The following is a 22,981-nucleotide window of genomic DNA, read 5'->3' as shown; positions in this document are numbered from 1 at the left end:
TTTATTTTACAGGGATCCTCACAAGAACACTAGGCACAGCCCATGACACTCCACAGCATGCCCAGCTCCACACCGGCCCATCACCTTCACGAGAAAGCAGGCAGGCCTTGCTTCACTCCTTCACTCCTCTCCAGGCCAACCAGGACAGCAGGAATCACAAAGGCACAGTGTCTGCCAGTGGGGTCTGGGCTGGGTAAAGGGGCAGAAGGGATTGGACCCTGAGGGCCCTAGGGAGACCAGGGCTAGGCTCTGGGCTCCATTCTGGTCACAAAGAGGAAAATCTGCATATCAAGGAGATATCTGGGTGCAGGAGTGAGGCGGGGGTGCGGGGGGGTGGGGGTTCGGTGAGGTAAGAGAATCAAGGCCCTGAGCAATGGAGGAGTTAAAATGTACCACAGTCTAAGCTGCCTGGGCCCTGCTGAACCTAGAAGGCAAGAACAGGCAACATAGGAAAGGAAGGGAGCCATCTATGGGGACTTTGCTGCTTACGGCCCCTGCCGCTGGTCCTCACTCATAAGCCACCACAGGTATGGCCGGAGCTGGCTGCACATGCCATGATGAGGGCAGCTCTCAGCTCCAGAGTGTGCAGGAGGAGTCCCCATGGGGGACCTTGAGCAGTAAGTGCCCTGGGTGGCTCTCTGGGACACCCCAACAGGTGGCACCCAGTGAGGGCAGATGCTGTACTTAGCATCGGTAGTGTCTCCACCCAGTGGGCTGCAGGACTTACTGGAGCTGCTCCCCACTCCTGCTCCCATGCATCCCACGCCAACAGCCAACCCTGTCTCTCAGAAGCCTGGAGAGAAAGGGAGAATGCCCAGTGGCCTTTTCTTGTATGCTCTGGCCCCAAGGGCCTCCAGGTTATCTCAGGAAAGTATCCAACCTAGCCTGGACCGAGGGGGCTGCTTTCCTTGACACCACCTTGTGCCTGGGCTTTGGCTTTACAGGCAGTGGACGGATGACAGAGGGGTCAGTCTGGAGAAACTGGTCAAGGGAAAAGTTCAGGTATCTGGAGACAGCAGGAAGGGGGTAAGAACAGAAAAAAAATCTCTGCTCTAGGAGGACACACACAGTGCCCACACTATCCCAATGTACAAGAAAAATACCACCAAAAGACTGCTGAGCTCTAACTAACTATTAATCTTGGTCCCAGAGAAGTGCTGATGAAATACTCCTTCCTCCTCTCAGCAAAGCAGTACAGAACCACCAAGTCAGAATGTGGCAAGATTCTTGGTTACAACAGAGTTAAATAAACAGGTGTGAGGACACTTAAAGAGGAAATGATTTTGCTGTAAAAACAAAAGGCAACAATAACACTTAAAAAAACCCCAAAGGTTCAGCAGTCTCAGTCTGATTGTCCAAGGCCTGGAGATAAAAAGAGTCCCTCCTCCCAGGAAGCCACCCAGTTTTACTCAACCACTCAGGACACAGCTGGGCTCACGACTACATTCTCCCAGGCCTCAGGGCTGGGAGCTGCAACGTATGAGAGGGTATCAGATGGTCTCTACCATCTTCACAAATGCCATCTCCCCAGCGGCAGCCCTGACCCCTCCTCCAGCTCCCCATGGCAAACTCAGGGTCAGAGTAGAAAGGATACAGGTTGAATATACTTGCTCCGTCCTCCAAGCCCATCAAATCCTGTTCTTACCTATGACAATACAATAAACATATGAGTGCCTATCCTATACAGAATGCTAGGATAAGTGCTGGGAGAAATAAAAAGCTTTGAGAAAAGATAGGATCCCTGTCTGATGCTCTATCATCACAATAGTGAACATTTACATAGATAGCATTTTTAAAATCTTCGAATCACCTTCATACATATTACTTCATTTGATCCTCAAAACAACCCTGTGAAGTAGGTTCTATCATTCCATTTTGCAGATAAGGAAACTGAGGCTTATAGAGACATGTAAGTGTGATAGAAGTAGAATTCCAATACAGGCCTTTCCTTATTTTCAAGTCTAGCACTTCTACTGCTATTTATTTATTTATTTACTTACTTACTTAACTTACTTATATATTTATTTATTTCATTCAAGTCTAGCACTAGGGAGATAATTAAAGAGTGACTGTGAAGGAGGTAGCAGCAAAAAAGAGGAAAGAAAGGTTCTGTAAGAAGAAGATGAGGTGAAGAAGGCCTGGCTGCTGAGCAGCCAGCCCCAGACTCAGTCAGTCTGGCCCTGGCTCCAGCTCTTGGCCCAACATGTAGAAGGATGTTAATCTAACTCCCCCAGAAGGCCATAGGGCATGAGGGGGGTGGGTGGCAGTTCAATGCCCACAGGCTCACTCTGGGGGCGGGTTGCCAGCAATACTTACAGTTCCACTATTCCTGCATGGGTCCCCCAGGTTGCCTAGGGGCCTCTTCTTGCCCAGGACAGCATTCCGAATGAATGAGGGAAAGTTCCCCACCAGCTCATCATCTTGTTCTCCAGCCCAATGCTGACCCCCAAGGGAAAGGCCATTCATCTGAAGAGGAAAAATCCAGGTCATAGTTAATACCTTAGACAGACAGGTCTATACACATCCCCAGAACCTCAGGGGATTTGGGAGGAAGAATCTTATGAACCTAGAATGTTAGAGCAGGACATCCCTGAGAGATTGGCTAGTACAACCATCTTGTTTTAAAACTAAAGCCCAATGGGAGGTTAATGACTTGTCCAAAGTCACCCAACTGGTTCTTAGGAAAACTTGAACTAGAACACAGGTTTCTTTCTTACCAAAGCTCTTGCCACCCCATGAACAGAGAGAGAACCCCAGAAGTAGACCCTCAGTGTCCTAGAGTGGCCTTCCCTTGAATCTCCAGGGCCCAGGCTGCTACCAGCTCCTACCTGTATTTAGGGCTAGGAGAGGGAAGAGCAAGAGAGAAGCACAGCTCTTAGTTGCTACTGCGGCATGGAAATATCCATGCTGATCCAGCTTTAGAGCTGGAAGCAGACCCTAGAGTACTTAATCTACACCTTCAATTTTACAGACTTTTGGTGCCAGCCACTCCATGCTGTGGTAGTTAGGATCATGACCATTGCTGCCAGGCCGTCAGATGGGTCCCTTTGAAACTTGCCCAGAAAGGTCTCAACCCCAGGAAAGGACAGAGCGACAGGCTGCTGGAGCAGGATCTAATTTATCTTTTCATATAGAGATAACATTGAATGATATTATTTGGCCTAAAATGGTGAAATGTGGCATGATGCAGTGAGGCCAGGGTTCAGTTTCCTCTACCAATACTCACTAGTTATGTGATCCTGGGTATCATCTAACTTTTGGGAAACATGGCTTCCTTATTTATAAAATATTCACATTACCTACTCTACAGGTTGTACTTTGTGCATCTCAAGGCACTACTATATAATAATGATGTCTCCATTCTATTGTTTATGTAGATAAGAGGAAAATGGGGGAAACAAGTTCTTGGGGCCATGACAGTGGGGAAAATTTTTTAAGTAAAATTTTGTTGATGCTTTTTTATTTCTATACCAGTCATGTCCTATATACCTTCGTGCCTCCCAACTTGGAACAGATGGAAATTCTAGGCTCAGTTAAACAAGAGTGCCAGGCACATAGTAGGCACTTAAGTAAAAATTTGCTGATTGACTGAATAGATCTATTATGTTTACCTTTACTCATGTTGAGTAGAAATAATCTGGTTCATTCTGTACGCTTCCTATTTGAAAAAATTCACCTGTACAAGAAAGAATACTAAGAGGTGGTGGGAGTTCTACCTTACCCTTGGAAATTTTTTTTTACTAAAGGCAGATGGGCAGGACAGACTGCCATTTGGGAAGGCTCAAGTCTGGACTTGATTACATAATAATAATGTCCTACATTTGCATAAGATTTTATAGCTTCCAGTTCCAATATCTCATTTAAGCTCCCGAACTGAGGACACAAATAGAAAAGCCAAGACAGTCCCTGCTCTCAAGGAGCTCACTTTTTAATAGAAGGATTCAACATCTATGAGATCCCAAGATCACACAGGAAGTAGCAAAGAAATTCCAAAGCTGGACACAAGTCCAGTACTCTTTCCCTCACTGTGGTGTTCCCCACCATACCCTACATGGTGAGAGCTCTCTCTCACATAGGAAGGCTACCTAACCTACAGAACCCAGACACACTAGCTTCAGAGATGAGGCAAACACCAAGGTAAAGAGTCCAAAGCTGGCCAGGATGGGATGGCTCTTAGCCTTCAGGCCTGGCCATCCTCCTGGCTTTGGAGGGGTCTAGGACAGGCCAGTTCCACAGAAGAACAAGTGGAGACGTACCTTCGTGAGGTCTTTGTTGTCTTTTCTGGAGATGCCAGGAGTCAGAGAGCTGTAAAAAAAAATCCAATGAGAGGGTGAGAAGCTGGGTAGAGAGCTTGCATGGGGGTCTGAGCTCTGGTCAAAGCCGGCTGCCAGAGGCTGGGGGCCATCGTGCTAGGCCTGGCCAACCTTGAGCCATCACTAGGCAGGCTCCTCCCCAAATTATTTTGACAGAAGAGGACGGGCTTGCTTGTACTCCTTTGTGATACACCTTTTGGGAGCTGGCCTAGCAGCTTGTAGAAGCTTGTAAGCTTCTCAGCCTAGCAGCTACTCTCAGAATCATCCACCAGGGGGCACCCTCTTTACAGGTTTGCCATGGTTCTGGGCACAGCTCCATTCATTCCTTCCCTTGACATTCACCAAGGATCCAGCTAGGCTCTGTATTTCCTGCTAGCAAAAAAGGGGTGGTATGGTGTGTGTGTGGGGGGGGAATGATGGGAAAAGTCACAACATTTTAAAGATATCAAATAAAAGGTTTTCTCTAGTTCCATGGAATTCAAACAGTTCTTCTTAGATACAAAGACCATGTCTGTGGTGATATTTGCTTACAAAGATCATAAAAGTTATACCAGAAGGGATCTGAGAGTTCACTTTGAGGTCTACACCTCTCACTTTACAGATGGGGATACTCTAGTCTCTCTTGTTCATCTTTTCCTTCGGGTGTCTAGACAGTGGCACTTTTGAGGCCAGCTGTCTCACAAGGACACTTAAAGGACCCATCTATTGGACTACTGAGCTTAAACTGTCTTATTTAGCTCCTTTCCCCCATGCCTGAAACACACACACACACACACACCTTCCACATCACTACCTGTTGAAATATCTCTTTTGAGGTTCAGTTAAGATGAGCCTGCCTCAACCTTCCTTTGACCAACAACTAAAAATGATTTCTTTTTCCTCAAATTTTCCTAGAACTCTTTGCTTAGGTCTCTCTTTTAGCTTGATTACAACATTTTAATCTTGCATCAAATTTCATTTGTGCAAGTCATATCCCATTAGATTATAAATTTCTTAAGGGCAAGGGCCCTGTGATCTCTCATCTTTGGCTCTGATCCAGACTGTACATAGCAGTACCGGAACACTTGCTGAACTGAGATCGTTTACTCTCTAAGAACCTGTTAAATGGCACCTCAGGTTTTCCAATGGTTGTGTCAGAGTCAAGTATGGAATCCATTTGTTGTTCCCCTCCCTCTATCTATCCCTTTCCATCACTACTGATGACATTATGAGCCTAAAGTATCTCTCAAATGATAGGAACTAATTGTCACCTGCCACTAAATCTTGTGCCTTCACTTCATTTCTCCATTCAACAGACGTTGAAACAAGCAGGTGTTTGGCAGTTTGGGGGACTGCTTAAGTTTGCTAATTGACCCTTTCCTCCCCTTGACAGATTTCTTCTAATAGCACAAGATTCCCTCTGATCCTGGAGGACGTTAATTTTACCAGACTGAGAATCTACTCAGTTTAGCCGGTTTACTACAGCTGCTATCCACAGCGGAGTTTATCTTCCACCTCCCGCCCCCCCACCCCCAGTTTAATCTCCTCTTTGGGTCCTCTCACTTTGTAACAGACATCTACCTTGTTTCTTGGCCCACAGCCTTTCCTGACCTCCGATCCACCCTATACACTGCAGATTAATTTCCCTAACATTGTTTTGATCGTGTCACTCTTTGTTAAAAAAATTCAAAGAATGTTTTTTATGAATGTTTATGAAATATGAATGTTCCTGAAATAAAATATGACTAAATTCCTTCAATCCAGAATTCAAGGCCCTCCACAGACTAATCCAAATTTACCTTCCCAGCCTTATCTCACTTTCTCACACTGCTGAAGCCGAAACAGGCTATTTCCCCACTTGCCAAATAGGCTCTATTCCTTCCTGCCTCAGTGCTCCTGCTGACACTGTTTCCTCAATGTGAAATACCCATTCCCCAATTTACCCATCAAAATCCGACCCATCCTTCAAGCCTCAGCTCAAATACCACTGCCACCATGAAGCTTCCTCTGACCTCCTGTGTAGAAGTGATCTCCTCCTTCTCAACTGCTAGAGTTTTTAGTTTATTTCCCCTCCTTAGATACAAATAATTTGAATACAAGGAAGGATGTTATATCTCATGACTTACCAGAGAGTTAGCTATGTGAAAGTAGGAACCATGTCTTACCCCACAACTTCAATAGTACCTTATGCATAATTTAGAATCATAGGATTGGAAAGGGTCTTAGAGGTCACCTAGTGCAACCCTCTACCTCACATTGCTAATTAGTCAGCAAATGTTTGTTGAATAAACACTAGGTTCACTCTCTCCAAGTATCCCCCTAAGTTTCAGCACCTGTTTCTAGATCTACAGAGTAGGCAATTAATGGCACAGGCAGCATAGCAGGAATCTCACCAGGGCACTTAGCTCTGAACTACTTTTCCTGGAACCCCCCAAGTGTCCTCTCTGAACTTCAAAGCTGTTGTCTCTTTAGCTTGTACCAGACACCCCAGTTTGTTTTTGAAGGATTCTTTCTTTTTTGATGAAACTCCCCATCTTTTTCTAATCAGCCCTTTCTGACTTAAAAACACTTCTCAGCCAGTTATCCTTTCTGGGACACATCAGTGTAGCAGACACTGTGCTGGGCTTGGGAGTCAAGAGACCTGAGCTGGAATCCTGCTTCAGACACTTAGTGGCTATGTGCAAGTGGGCAAATCCCTTCACCTTTCTCAGCCTCAGTTTCCACAGCTGTAAAATAGGGTAATAATAGCACCTATTTCACAAAGTTGTGAGGATTAAATGTGATGACACATGCAAAGTGCATTGCAAACCTTAACGAGGCTAAACAAATGCCAGCATCATCATTATTATTCTGACCTCTACCAGCTGCCTATCAATGATCTTTTCCTTGGCATCAACCTTCGCCTCTTTGGGTGACTATTTTTTGTTTGACTATTAAGGCCTTCCATTCACCTTGAATGCAATGGCATTTGAAGACCTGCCCTGTAGAGAGCTACTACCTACTATGGTGGTCTGAGTCAACTTAAATCTCATTCAGACTGCCTCTTTCAAAAACCACAGTATATCTATATACCTCCCCCCTGTCCCCCAACCCCAGCACATTTTCCAGACAGGCAGCCTAAAGAAATGGTACATAGTCACTACTTATTTCTCAGCTGGCTGCACAACCAAGGGACTTCTCCACTAAGCCCCTCCCACCCCTTTTCCAGCTTCCTTCCCCCATTAGATTGTAAGCAACTTGAGGGCAGGGATTATCTTTTTTTCCACATTTGCATCCCCAGTGCTTTGCACATAGGAGGTGTTTAGTGTTTATTGACTGTCTTGACCTCTAGAGTACAATATTTGGCCAAAAGAAGGCCACTTTCTGCACTTGACTACCTAGCTAAAAGTTACCACTTCAGGGTTTTGGAGCTAAGTTACCTTGGACTCTGGGCTCTCAGACCACTGGCCTTGAAGTAAAGTGTTCTGCAGCCTGAGTCAGTTTCTCTCTTGCCAGCCCCAGCAGATCTGTCCTGTCACTAGTCCTAACCACCTGTTCGTCTGGGTCATCTCTCATTGTTCCAATGACTGGCTGGTCTAGACCGTGTCCCTGCTGTTTTGCCTTGAAAATCTATTGCATTATTGCTCAACACTCTTGTTAATTTTTTTTATATGAAACTATTTTGTCCTGTGTGGAAATGTAAAGATATCAAGGAAGAATAGGGAAAGAGGGTAGGAGGACCCCCAAAATGCCTTTAAAACATACTATAACTTCCATAAGACCCCAACTTATAAGTTAAACCCTGTGTTTCCCTACTCTCTGAGCCTACATGTCTAGATGGCCAATAGCCTGTTTGTTAAAGGGCTGAACACTTGATGAAGATTTTGTGTGTGTGTGTGTGATTTTGTGTGTGTGTGTGTGTTCTTTTGTCTAGGCCTCTGATTTCATTGGTGCAGGACTAGTTCAGAGCAGCAGCTGCTCTGTATGTGTATGTATGGGCACACACACACGTACCCCAGAAGTCCTATAATGTCCCACTTTCTGTTTCTCTTGATGTCAGTTTCTCCCTCTCTTCTGAAGAGAGCCACATTCTCTCAGCACATTAAGTCTCTGAAGGGATTTGCTTCTGTTCTTTGCACCTTTGTAGCTTAGAGGCTACATAACAGCAACAATAACAAGAAAAGTACTACAGAACCCTGAATTATCATTAGTTATTACGGCAGTTCTAGTTTGTGCACACTCAGGATCCCTGCCACAGTTTTTCCAGACATCCCTGAGTTCAGGCAATAGGCCCTTCTGACATTTAGACCCTTGTCTGGTGGTTTTCAATCACCAGAATGCTTGTGACCGTACGATGAAAAGCCTATATCCTTACTGTTCAGAGAGGCAAACACAAACACAAACACAAACAGGGAAATGAAGGCATAGGGAGGAAACCAGCAGAGCAAGAAGAGTAAGATGTTGGGAACTTCCAGAGCAGTGGTTTCCAAACTTTCTTGATGCACATCCCTATCAGCAAATAAATTTTGAATGTATACCCCCAATATACACATATTTACCTACTTATAAATCTATTATTACTGTAGTAATAATTACATACATTATACAACTTGCATGAAAAAACACTTTAAAGGATGAGCTAAAAATGAAATAATATTTGATCACACAGTTTATTGAGAAGGGAAGTGACATGGTCAGGTCTGTGCTTTAGAAGACAGGAGACTTGAAGGTAGACCAAAGAGGAGCTCATCCCAAGAGTACAGGTCAGAGGAGGTTAGAACCTGAACAAGTGTTAGCTGTGGGAGAAGACAGAAGGGGACAGATGCAAGAGAGCTTTCAGAAATAGAAACAAGATCTGACAATCTATTGGATATGTGGGGTGAAAGAGAATGAGAATTTGATGATGATACCAAGGTTATGAACCTCGGTGACTGGAAAGATGGTAGTGACCTTAAAAATAAGGAAATCTGGCAACTCTTGAGATTTTACCTTGCACCCTGCAAACTGGCAAAAATAACAAAAAATGGCAACAGTCAATGTTGGAGGGGTTGTGGAAGAATAGGCAGACTAATAAACTGTTGAGGGAGGTGTGACACGGTACAACCATTTGGGAAAGCAATTTGCAATTATGCAAATCAAGTAATCAAATATCCATACCATTACCAGAGACTCCATTACCCGGCTTATACCTCAAAGAAGCCACTGATAAGAAAAAAGTCCCCGTGTACTCCAAAATATTTATAAGTAGCACTTCCTGTGATAGCTAAGAGTTGGAAACAAAGAAGATGTCCATCAGTTGCGGAATGGATAAACAAACTGTGGTACATCGACGTAATGAAATATCACTACACTCTAAGAAATGATATGTAATAAATCCAGAGAAACATGGAAAGATTTAAATGTATTGATGTAGAGTGAAGTAAGCAGAGCCAAGAAAACAACACACACATTAGCTACAACAATATAAACAGAAAGAACAATGACACACGAAAAAGACAAACGTAAACGAACAAACTTATAAAGATTAAATGGGACTCAAATGAAGATAAACAAGAAGACATCCTCAACCCACCCTTTCATGGAGGTGGGAGGTCCACGGTTTATGCATTGCACATGTTTCTGGACTTTTTCAATGTATCAATCAGTTGTCCTGACTTTTTTCCTTCCCTCTAAAAAATACTATTTGTCAAGTGGGATGATTCTTTGGGAGGGGGAGGGCATATACATGGGATACTATGGTGATGTAAGAACCAGAAAATATCCATAAGAACTTATTTTAAAAGACAATAGTAGGGAAGTTTCAAAGAGAAATGAGTTTGGAGTAAAGATAATGAACTTGAACTCAGGAATATCTGACTTCAAATCTAGCCTCAGACACCTGCCAGCTCTGTGATTTTGGACAAGTCACTTAATCTTTGTTTGCCTCGGTTTCCTCAACTGAAAAATGGGGATAACAGGACCTACCTTGCGGGGTTGTTGTGAGGATCAAATAAGATAGTATTTGTAAAGCACTCAGTATAGTGCCTGACACATAGCAAGTACTATATAAATGCTTATTCCCCTCCTTTTCCTCTCTTCCCCCAACAAGATGTGAAGCAGTTTTCCCACCCAAAATGAAAATGGAAAATACAGAGCTCTAACATATTAGTCATTGCCTGGTGGTGCAGAATCTGCCCTCAGAATGGTACTTCAGTATCAGGTTATCTTATAACTATCATGAGGAGCCAATGTCTGGCTCAGAAAGATTATGGTTGGGAGCTTTGCACAGGGAGGGAGCTGAGTAAGGTAGTGTGGAGGGATAAAGTAGGTGTGGTAAGTCTTAAAAATGTGTATCGTGGGGAGAGTATGATATGACCCACATCCCCCTTGGGGTTAGGCCACAGGCCATCACACCCCACCCCCAGCTTTGGAGTACTGGCCAGAGGAGTTAGTGCCCTTTTCTTAGCTCTCCTCTAGCTGTTTCTTCCTCTATCCTCCCTTTACTTCTGTAAAAAGGGGATTTGGGAGCCAGGAACAAAGGAAAATGACCATGAGTAGTAACAGCCTACCCACCTCCCCCTGTCACCACCATTAAATTCTCTGCAGACCAAGCAGCCCCTTAATGGGTACAGGGAGGTGGGATCATAGGCCAGGACAAAGACCATTCACCTTGACTGCTCCAGGCAGAGCTTCTTAGCTGGGACTAGCTTGGAGCTGTGGGGCTGGGCTGGGGGCGTGTCCACATCAAAAGAGGCATTCAGATCAATATCCTCACCACGGGCTGGCTGGCGCAACTTTAGGCTCAGCATTTCCACAGGAGCTGGGCTAGGAAGAGAAAAAGGAATCATTCACTGTAGAGGACACACAGAGTAACATTATCTTCTTCAGGCTCTGACAGCGAGTACACAGCTAGGTTCAACTTATTCACTGTACACAGGGTCCTACCCTACCTACTAAGGTAAGGCATCTTAAGGAATCCTGAATAATACACTTTTTTTTTCGGCAATTGGGGTTAAGTGATTTGCCCAGGGTCACACAGCTAGTAAGTGTCAAGTGTTTGGTTTGAGGCCAGATTTGAACTCAGGTCCTCCTGACTTCAGGGCCGGTGCTCTATCCACTGCACCACGTAGCTGCCCCTGAATAATACACTTTTAACAGCCCCTCCCTCCCTCCAGTGTCTAGGGGACACTACGTATGCCCATAGTAGGGATCTACTATGTCCCTTGCACATATTATGTAAACATTTGTGGGAAGAACTATTTGATCACTTTAACTCAACGTACGCAGGAATGATAACTTTTACCAGATATACCTGAAAGGGTCATTATCAAGCACCAGAACTTAAGAGAGATTAAGCTAACAATCCAAACAGCAAAAACCAAATGGATGACAGATGTCTACTTCTCAGATCTTGACATACCAGTGGACTCACTCGCTGTGCTGCCCTTCCATCAGAACATATATACTGGTAGTTGTTATAGACAGACAGCAAGCTAGGCCCAGAGCCGAACAGGAAGAGAATGGGCTGGACTGAATTTGGCCAACATACAATGCTTTCAATAATTCTAAGCTCCTCCCTGCTTCAAAAGCCCAACTTCTCAATACTAGTATTCTCCTTGTACAGCTATAAATCATAGCTCACCATGATGTCAGAAGAATAAGGGCAATGGAAAAACACAGAGTGGGTGTAAGTTAGTCATTGATAACTTGAGCATGCCAAGTGGCACGGAAGACATCATCAAGGGGCCACATGACCAGAAAAGGCCACAAGCTGGGAAGAGAGCAAAAGATAACAAATGGACAACTTGGATAACAGATTCCTGAATGCTGCATGGGTACCCAGAAGATATTAAAAGAACCAGAGGAAGGCCTCTGCCTCGCTGGATAAATCTTCTATGGAGAATATCTAGAAAGACAAGGACAAGCAACACACAGGATCAGAAGGTTTGGTGGGTTATGATCTCCGCCAGAGCAAAGACTGCTCTCATCAATGAGATCACAGACCCATTGAAGTGTGACATACTTCAAAGCGCTGAAATATCTGAAAGGGTGAATTCAAGGTCTATCCTCATTCCTTCCTGAATCATAGCCCATGTGGCTGAGAGGAAGCGACAGAAAAGCCACACATAAAACCAGAAACCAGACTCAAGCACCAGACTTCTCCTCTCAGGTCCTCTCATTTTCTAAATCATTCTTGGGGCACCACTGTTGACACAAAGAGAGCTCGGTACTCGATGCAACAGCAGAGGTAGGTCCTTTTAGACAACAGGACAACTGGCAACATTTCAGATGTGGCTGCCTAGAAAGACCTACTTTGAAATGGCCAGCTTCTGCACCTCTCCCCTAGGGTCCCTCACAGTGCTCCATATTTCCTTTTTTAAAGCTACTGCTGCACAGACACCGAAGCAGGGGGCCGTGTTTGATGAGATGTGTGAAGCGTCACGAAGACAGATCAGGGAACTCATAGGGTTAATCACTGGAGTGAGAGAAGCTGAGGTGGCAGCCTCAGAGACCTTAAGAAGGAAGGGGAATGGGGGAGCATATGGTGTACACAGCTAGGAAATGGTAAGAAATTTGACCCATTTTACCTTGAAATGAGTTTTTTTCTTCTAGCCACTTACAGAGCAATTTCGTTTCTAGCCAAAATGCCATCCTTCCTTTTTCATGCTTGCTTTACAAAGGGGCAGGCAAATATCATTGAGTCAATTATGAAAAATGATATATTACTACATATTATATGTGATATAATAAAATATGTGTGTATATATGTATGTGCACGCGCGCACGCATGCACACACACAGAATTTGGAGTCAGAAGACTGGTTCTGCCTCCCTTCTTATATCTGTGGGCAAGTAACTTCCCCTCTGAGCCTCAGTGTCTTCATCTGTAAAACGAAGGGGAGACCTAGATGGTGTTTAAGGTGCCTCCTAGTTCTGACGCCTATGATCCAATGAGATCCTCCTTTTCCCTTAAGTCACTGGTTCAACAGATAAAGATTACTGCCTATAAAAATGAGCCCCTGCGTGAAGGTACGCTTAGTCTAACAGGGCAGTGGTCACTTCATTGCTTTTGGGGGGAATATACTTTGCGGAAGTGTACGTTTGGGTATCTGCTGGGAAATGTTTATTTTGTCAAAAACAAAAAAGAAAAGGAACCTACGTGCTGTAGCAATGCAGAGGACTGCTGGAGAGACCAAGCAGTACATGTGGCTCTAATTAGCCAGGAGAACGAACCTATGTGCTCCCAAGCAGCTTCAAGCACAAAGGATGGATCTTCTCTTCCAATCCCTAGTCCCAGGGCCATGGGCAAATCACTTCTCCAAGTTTCACTTTCTTCCTCTATAAAGACAGGGACAATACTTACACTACCTGCCACACAGAGATGTTACAAAGAAAGTGCTTTGGAAACTTTTAAAGCACTGTAGAAAGATGACTTCTTACCATAAGATTTTTGTGTTGTTGGGTTTGGGTTTTGGGGGGGTGGGAGGCGAAGCACAGTTGACATAACATAGCAACAACAGATGGAGACTCCCACACCATCTAGTCACAGATTGTCACCTCTGAGTTTTTACAGACAACAGAGATGGGGTTTCAGGTTCAGCTTAAGTCAAAAGCATATCTCTGTTTTTGACACCATTTCAGGTCTAAGAAGTGCTATTTCTATGGCTTCCTCTTAAATCTGGCCCCTGACCTTTTGTCCCTCACTGTGCCAAAATTCAGAAAGTACTTGGGCTACTCACCTTAAAAGCACCATTCTACTATTAGCTGGTCACCTCCGCACCTTCTCCTTTAATCCAACAACCATTTATTAATGCACTGGGATATGTTCCTGCTGTCACGGTGTATATATTTGACTTAGGGGGTGGAGAGGAAGAGACAATAAATGCCAGATAAGTAAACACAGAGCATGTGACAAAGAAATACAAAGTAATTTCAAGAGGGAGAGAACGAACAACTTAGGGGTTCAGAGAAGGAAGGGAATCAGGAAAAGTCTCATTCACATAGGAGGTGGCACCTGAGCTCTGCTCTGGAGTAAGTGAAGGGTTCTTAGGGGAAGAAGTGACCACGAAAGCATTTCAGGCACAAAAGGCAGAACATACAAAGGCAGTGGGAATCTTGTGTATAGCGAACAGCTAGCTGTTCAGTCTGACTAGAACTGATGTCGACGGGAACAATAGGAACTGAGATGGAAAAGGTAGGTAGGAGCCAGATTGTGGAGTACTTCAAAAGCAAACTAAGGTGTTTATATTTTATTCTAAAAGTAATAAAGCAATAAACTGAAGAGTTTTTAATCTCCTTAGGCCATTCCAAATGGTACCATCAGTATCTTCTGCCTTGGTGACATAGTCAATGGGCCACACATTCAATTTTCTGTCTGCTCTTTGGCACAAGCTGGAATGCCAAATACAAAGTGCTCATATCCTAGACCTAGCCCCTCCCTGGGTCCCAACTGTTAGGCTGATAGCCAGCTTACATTTCTATAGCTTCACATTTGTTATCCCATTTGTTCGGCCCAACAATCTTGTGAGGTGAGCACTATTATTGTTATCTGTACCTTAGAGATGGGGAAATGAAGGGTGAGTGACCTGCCCAGGATCACATATCTGGTTAAGTCCCCTTGGCAGGATTTGTAACTGGGTCTTCCTGACTCTCCAGACAGTAAAATGTGCCAGACTGTGAGCTCTTCCCTTGCAGGTTGTGATGGCTCTGGTCACCCCAGCACCAAACCCGAATGCTTATTTAAACATATTGGTCAGGTTAAGTGGCCACATCCTCATCCCCACCCCCAACCTGTGACATCTCTGTGCAGCCCACTGTCTGCACACTCTCACTCTCATCTGCCTGCTTTGATTCCCTTTCCCTGGCTCCTATGCCTTTTTAAGCTTCTCTGTATGCAAAACCACCTTTCCTCGCTTGTCATTTCCTCTCCTTCAAATCCCTCCCCAATTGCTGCCTATGGTCTCACACTGGCTCAAAATAAGGGACAGAGCAGGAAGCAAAGGATAAGACAAGAAAACCGTTTCAAAGACCGTTTTCTCTCTCTCATTAGAGAAAGTGAGTCATCTTCGTGGATTTCTAACATCTTGTTTTCTCTGGCAAATTTACTTGGTTAAACAGCTCTGTCAGGAACAGCATGTCCTGTGCGCTATACAGGGTTTACTTGGCTCACTGTCAGCTTACGGAGGCTTAATGTTCAAGGGACATGACATATATTCATTTTTCAAGAGCTGCTGTTTTCCAGAGTCAGAAGGGAGGCTTTGGTTAGAGAAGCTGACTGTAATAGGGAAATTGAAGTATCTACTATCAGTTCAAATGGCAAAAAAGAGACCTTTAAAAAATTATGCTACTTTTATTAACAGCTTGGTAGAGGCAGTTGAAAGCATAAAGATCTGCCATTTTCATAATTCGGACGATCTCAAAGAGGGACCTTTTGGCCAGGGTTTATCACAAGCCTCCTAAACAATGGAAGGAAGCCAACGTGGCTCACTGGGGAGTTTATTCAACTTGTCAAGTCAGAAAACTGAATACTAATGAAGACATGAGACATGAGTCTCCATGCTTCAGAAGGGTAGGGACCATATTTTATTTAAACTTTGTATTTTCCCCAGGATCTAGCACAATGCTGTGCATTTATAAAGTGCTTAATAAATAAAATTATTGGGGCAGCTAGGTGGCCCAGTGGATAGAACACCGGCCCTGGACTCAGGAGGACCTGAGTTCAAATCTGGCCTCAGACACAAAACACTCACTAGCTGTGTGACCCCAGGCAAGTCACTTGACCCCATTGCCTAGCCAAAATAAATAAATTAATTAATTAATTAAAAAATTATTACTCAGTTATCTTCGGGAAAAGTGACATGGTAGGCAAAAATTAGTCAAATGAGAGAGTAAATTAAAGACCATTTTTAGATGCAGAAAATAAAGGAGACAAAATAAGGATGCATGTTCTTGAGTCAAATTTTTTTTAAAGGAGAAATTAGTTCATAGGATCACAGAATGTAAAAGCTGGAAGGGACCTTAGAGAAAAATCTAATCCAACACCTTTGTTTCATATAGGAAGAAACCAGGGTAAAAGAATTTTAGAAAAGCAACAAAATTCAGAAGTGTAAAGAAGTCATAAAAACTTGAAAAAATAAATTTGAAGGAAGATCATGAGGTAAGGGACACATGGGAAGAAGATAAATGGGGAAAAGTTTAGAAAGGGTTCAATGCTGTTCAAGTAACAGTACTTCCTGTGCACAATCGAGAGTAGAAAAATGAATTGCACCTCATAGAATCTCAGAGTCAGAAGAGACCTCAGGGCTCATCTAGTTTAACCTACACTTCATTCATTCATTCACATTCATTCATTTCAACCTGTCCAAGTTTTACAGAACAAATCCTTTTATTAAGGGGATTTGTTCTGTGAAGTTTGGATTCAGTCAAGCTCACTTGAGGACCTAAAGGGCCATATGTGGCCTCGAGACCACAGACTTCCCCACCTCTGACCTATACTTTAGCAAGAAGTCCCCCTCCAATATCTTAAGGGATCATCTAGCCTCTGCCTGCAGACTTCCAGTGACAGAGAATATATTAACTTTTCATTTTTTGCTTTCATTAGACTTTTGGATAGCTCTAACCATTAGAAAGTTCTTTCTTAAATGTAGTCAAAATCTTACTCTCTTCAGCTTCTATCCAGCAGGCCTTATTTTGTCCTCTGTGGCCAAGCAGAACCAGCCTCATCCCTTCGCCCCAAACATCAACCATGTCTCCTACTCTCTTGGCTAAACACTTCCAGTCCCTTCAATATTCATTATGTCCTCCTCATCTGTCCTGGTCTACCAGAGTCTTCACTTCCTAGTCACCCTGCTCTGGACACACTTTAATATTTCAATCTGAAACATGGCTGTCCGGTCGCCTGAGACAAGAATGAGGCTGAGGTTTCAACTTGGACCCACTTAGCTATCCGAAGCTAAGAAACATAATCCCACCTTGAAGGAGCAGCAGTGCTATCCCCACACTCAAAGATAGGTTGATAGACATGCTAATGTTTGGCACGGCACTGTCACACAAGGCAGCTAAAATGGGGGAAGAGGCCCAGCTGGCCAAAAAGAGAAGTGCACGTGGCAACGCAGCACAAATGAGAATGAAAGTTGGGAAGGCTGCTGAACAGAGTCACAAATGCTTTTATGGAAATATATGATGCGACTTTCAAATGACAAAGGGGAAACGAAGGGCATGATTTAAATACAGTAGGAAAAAGAAAATGAGAAAAGAGGGGAGCACACACTAGAAGCTTACACAAAAGCAAAGAATAAGAAAGGTTTTTTTAAATCTAAGGTAACCTGGAGCCAAATGAGAGATTGTGAGGTTAGTGGAAAAGACTGATGAAAGGTTAAATAACTATGGTACCCCGATGGGTCTACTTCCATTTTCTACCCCCTTTCTAATCTATTCTTTGAATTATCCTGTCACACTAGTCTTTCCTATTTGCAAATTTTATTACCTTTTGGTTCAAAAAGTCTTCAGTGGCTCCCTATTACCTACCTAAAGTTCAGACTTCATCAACTAAACCCAATCTATCTCCCACGTTCCACATTCCAGCCCAACTGCACTGCTATCCATCTCTAGAACACAACCTGATCACTCCCACCTCCATGCCTTCTTTTATTCCCTATGCCAGAAACTGCCTCCCCCTCTTCACTTGTAGAATTCTTACCATCTTTAAAAGACCAACTCAAATGCTACCACCTACACAAAGCTTTCACTGATTTCCTCATCTATGATTCTGATTCTCCCCCAGATTTCACATGGCACTTTATTTTGTACCTTCTTAATGAAGTTATCATGCAATATTGTGCTTTAGAATTACCTATGTTTATTTCTGAACCTTCTTTCCAAACTATGGGCTTCATGACAGCAAGAATCAGGTACTATCTAAACTTTACAATTTCTTCAGTACCCAACAGAGGACTCTATCCTTAGGCACTTAGTGCAGAACCACTTTTGAAAACTTATGGAAGAATGGGAAAGTACACAGAAATCAGAAAGCTTAAATTGTGCCTAGATTTAAAGATGAAGCTACCTCGTGAGCAGGAAAAATCAAATCAGAGACAATAGAGGATAACAGTCAACAGTTTTTTAAAGAATCTTATCAATCTATTTGGTAAATCTGATAGATTGAGGAGAAATAATAGAAAACACACAACGTGGTTTTTGGCAAAATGTATGGCACTTATCACAATGCTCGGTATACAGTAGATATTTGAAATACATTTTTACCTGGACAAAGACAGGTTCCTTCACCGAAGGCCTGCTCTGATGCCATGCTATGGTAAGATGACTCCTGGTGCTGGGAGGTTACGCCACCAGATTTATAAGACTTCTACACCAGACCTGTCTGGCAGGTCCCACCAAAGCAGAAAGCATGGGCAATGTGCCTGTCATTCAAGGGCCAACCTACCTAAGTGTGGAGAGGCTCTTCAACAAATGGTTGATCATCAGGTGATGAATTTATTAACTATAAAAACTCATAAAAATATCTGCTGAGACACAGAGGGAATACAATCATACAATTTATGTTGATGGAAGGAAAATCAATAATTTATAAGACTATGGATATTTAAGTATTTGATAAATAATCATGATAATAGCACTTAGCCTTTATATAGCATACACTATGTGCCAGGCTCTGTGCTAAGCACTTAAAAATACTATTTCATCTGAGCTTCACAACAATCCTAGGAGATAGGTATTATTATCCCAATTTTCAGCTGAGGAAACTGAGGCAAACAGAGGTTAGGTGACTTGTCCAAGGTCACACAGCTAGCAAGTGTCTGATGCCAGAATTGAACTCTGGTTATCAACTAACTGGGAAATATGCAATAAAGCTCCCATGATTATTTACTAGATACTAAAATGGCTTTAGTTCAGAGCTGATCAGCCTCAGACAGTGTAATCTGAAGCCTGGTCACAGAGAGTCCAGTTAACAACGGATAATACCCTAAATAAGGACAAGCTGAATTACTTACCTATATTTGATTTTTAAAAAAGGTCTTGCCAACCCACTTACGTACTTAAGAGTTTTATCTTGCTTGTTTCACTTTGTATACATGTCAGTGACTCAATAAACATTTATTAAGTATTGTGCTAAGCTGGGAATACAAAAAGAGGCAAAAGGCAGTGCCCTCAAGGAGCTCCCAATCTAATGGGGGAGACACTAAGCAAACAAATATATAGAAACAAGCTACATAAAGGATAAAAATAATTAAAAGAGAGAAGGCACTAGAATTCAGAAGGGCTGGGAAAGGCTTCCAGTAGAACACTGGGATTTTGGCTGGGACTTAAAGGAAGCCTGGAGGAAGAGATGAAGATGGTGAGGGTTCTAGGCATGGGGGACAGTCAAAGAAAATGCCTGGAGTTAGGAGTGTTTTGTTTGGGGAAGAGGAAGGAGACCAGTGCTACTGGATCAAGGAATATTGGGGGGTAGGGGATTATGAGATGTAAGAAGACTAGAAGGGTAATAAGGGGCTAAGTTATAAAGGGGTTTGAATGCCAAACAGCATTTTGTATTTGATCTGAGACGTTAAAAGGAGTCACTGGAGTTGAGAGAGAGAGAAATGGCTGGATCTGTACTTTAAGAAAATCACTTTAGCGGCTGAATGGAGGATGGATGCAGGGGAGAGACTTGAGGCAAGCACACTCACCAGCAGCTATTGCAACAGTCCAGGCATGAGGAGATAAGGGCCTGTACCCCTTGGGTAGCAGTGTCAGAAGAGAGAAGGGGGTCTATTCAAGAGATGTTGCAAACAGGAAATGGACAGGCCTTGGCAACAGCCTAGATATGGGGGTAAGGGGTAGGTGAGTACAGAGTCCAGGATGACTCCTAGGTTGTGAGCCTGAGGGGCTGGGAGGATGGTGATGGCCTCTACAATAACAAGGAAGTTTGGAGGAGTGGAGGGTTTGGGATAAAGATTGCAAGTTTCATTTTGGACATGTTGAGTTGAAGATATCTACTGGATGTCCAGTTAAAAATGTCTGAAAGGCAGTTGAAGATGTAAGACTGGGGGTCAGCAGAGAGTTCGGGGCAGGAAAGGTAGATTTGAGAATCATCAGCATAGAGATGGTAATTTAACCCACAGGAGCTAATGAGATCACTAAGCTAAGTAGCACACAGGGACAAGAGGGTCCAGGACAGAACCCTGAGGAACACCCATGGTCAGAGGGAGTGATGTGGATGAGAATTCAGCTAGGCAGCTAGCCTCTAGATGAGGCAGCTAGGTGGCAAAACGGATAGAATGCTGGGCCTAGAGTCAGGAAGACTCGAGTTCAAATCCAGCTTCAAAATACTACTAGCTGGGTGACCCTCGGCAAGTCACTCCACCTCTTTGTCTCAGTTTACTCAAGTGTAAAAGGCGGATAATAATAGCCCCTTCCTCCCAGGGTTGTTGTGAGGATCAAATGAGATAATTACTATAAAGCCCTCAGCACAGTGCCTGGCACATAGTAAGTGCATATAAATGTTAGCTATTATTATCCAGCAAAGATAACTGAGGAATAGTCAGATAGGTAGGAGAACCAGGAGAGAATGGTACCCCAAAAACCTAGAAAAGAAAAGAGTATCTAGGAGAAGAGGGTGATCAACAGCGTCAAAGGCTACAGAGAGGTTGAGAAGAATAAGGATTGAGAAAAGGCCACTGGATTTGGCAACTAAGAGATCACTGAGGTCAGAAAATAGATTGTAAAGGCTTAAGAAGAAATTGAGAGGAGACAGCTTTTTCAAGGAGTTTACCCACAAAGGGCAAAAGAGATATAGAATGATAGTTATTGGAGATGAAGGGATCTACAGAGGGTTTTTTGAGAGTGGGGGAGAAGTAGGTAAGCCAGCGCACAGAAATTGTAGATTAATAATAGAGTGGGGATGACAGAGGAGCGCTCTGCTGGAGGAGATGGGACGAGATGGAAGGGGATCACTTGTGCAGATAGAGAGGTATGTGTGCATATACAAGTTCATCAGCTTGGAGGAGTTGAAAGAATGAAGAAATTGTAATTAGAAGCCCTAGGCTTTCTAATCTGGGCTTGGCTACCATATTATTTCTCCACTCTGGGTCTATTTCCTCTTCTATAAAATGAAGGTGTTAAACTAAATGATTCATCTGACTACCATGTGCCTGTCTTAATTGTCAGCTCCCGGAGGACAAGAGCTGTAGCTTTGTACAACATTTAGTACACAACTGCAAGCAAATTAGGTGCTTCATTAACACTCTGTAAAAATGCCAATGAACTTGACAACTGGCTCCTCGCAAGCTGGTTGTAGATATTCCCCCCTAAAAAGAAAGAAAAGAGCGTGAAGCATTTAGAGAAAAAGCAGAGAAGAGATGAGGAGATTCAGGGAGCAACAAGACAAAGAAACCGCTTTGGAACTGAAGTGCTGAAATGAGTACAGACTTTAAAAAAACAAGAAGAAGATTTACAGTCTCACACACAATCCCCCTTCTGTACTTTGTATCTGGGAATATTCATGCTTATTGTTGTTTGTCAAATTCAGAACAAAAAAACCAGTGAGCTGTCAGATTTGGGCAAAGCTCCAGCCCCACCACTTCCTGTCTTCCTCCACCAGAAGCTTAAAAAGGTAGGAACAATGTGGAAGCAAGGGAGACTGGAAAGCGAGAGGCTTCAGGACTGCTGAAACCGTAAGTCAGGAATCGGTAATCTGTTTGGAATGGCTGGCTAAAATGGGTACGCCAGCTCCTTCCTGTCACTGCAGGGGTGAAGGGCGAGGATGCAGAACGTGCTATATGCTCACAGATATTATCACTGTGTGTGTTAGTTTAGCTGACCTTTTTTGCTTTGGTTTTGTTGTCATTTCTCTTACAAGGAAAGATTCACTGGGTTGAGGATGGGCGCAGAGATAGATGTCCTTACTCTGGCTAACCTGGGAGCTTACAATCCAGTGCTCTTTTCTTTCTTTCTTTTTTTTTTTTTTAAGGCAATTGGGGTTAAGTGACTTGCCCAGGGTCACACAGCTAGTAAGTGTCAAGTGTTTGGTCTGAGGCAGGATTTGAACTCAGGTCCTCCTGACTTCAGGGCCGGTGCTCTATCCACTGTGCCACCTAGGTGCCCCAATCCAGCGCTCTTTTCACTGATCCAAGAGCTTACCCACACTAATGACAGAATGGATCTATCCACCAGGTCACTAAGGCCTCCTCAATGAGGACGTCTTACCATTTTCTCTACCACCATGCATGTACCCCAGCTCACCCATAACCCGCAGACCCTCTATTTCTTATTCGTGGAATAATATTAAAATCAATACCACCACTGCTCCTAGAAAGGGCCTGATGGTTTCCTGCTCTATGGCTCACGATTCCCGTGACTACCTAATCTAAAACTCCCCTCCCTTGCCTTGCCAGCGACTGCTAGGTCAATTCTTGGAGCCACTGCCAAGACAGTAAAGCTCAGGAACCAATATTCTAACCTGTTCTGCAAAACCAGGGTACTTTGGGCCCAGCTGAGATGCTCCCAAACTTGACACTTTTAACAGATGGGGAAAGAAAATTACCACTGTTACCATATAGAATATATGTATTGTATCCCCTAATTAGAATGCAAAATCCTTGAGGGTAAGGAGTGTCAAACTTCTGTCTTTGTATTCCCAGTCCCTAGCACTTAGTAGATGCTTAATAAATGCTTGGTGATTTATTGAAATGAATGTGATGCAAAAACAAAAGTAAAATAAAATACCATATCAA

The 22,981-nt window shown here is 43.5% G+C and overlaps 1 protein-coding gene across 2 annotated transcripts in view; it reads right to left on the bottom strand.

Annotated features, from left to right (window-relative positions):
• TRAIP (TRAF interacting protein) overlaps positions 1 to 22,981 on the bottom strand; it is a 48,737-nt gene continuing 25,756 nt past the window's right edge. The window contains exons 11-15 of one of the 2 annotated variants that reach the window (XM_027837296.1): positions 10,920 to 11,075; positions 4,257 to 4,305; positions 2,317 to 2,466; positions 1,595 to 1,645; positions 1 to 972 (exon numbers count right to left, since the gene is read on the bottom strand). In XM_027837296.1, coding sequence (XP_027693097.1) covers positions 859 to 972; positions 1,595 to 1,645; positions 2,317 to 2,466; positions 4,257 to 4,305; positions 10,920 to 11,075 — 520 coding nt within the window. In that variant the 3' untranslated portion in view covers positions 1 to 858. The remainder of the gene's footprint in view (positions 973 to 1,594; positions 1,646 to 2,316; positions 2,467 to 4,256; positions 4,306 to 10,919; positions 11,076 to 22,981) is intronic. The other variant, XM_027837297.1, reaches the window with a different exon arrangement.

The sequence above is a fragment of the Vombatus ursinus genome, unplaced genomic scaffold (assembly GCF_900497805.2).
Source record: "Vombatus ursinus unplaced genomic scaffold, bare-nosed wombat genome assembly UNPS02014820.1, whole genome shotgun sequence".
NCBI lineage: Eukaryota > Metazoa > Chordata > Mammalia > Diprotodontia > Vombatidae > Vombatus > Vombatus ursinus.
Note: the sequence above shows the minus strand (reverse complement) of the source record. Positions and strands in the feature narration are given on the sequence as shown.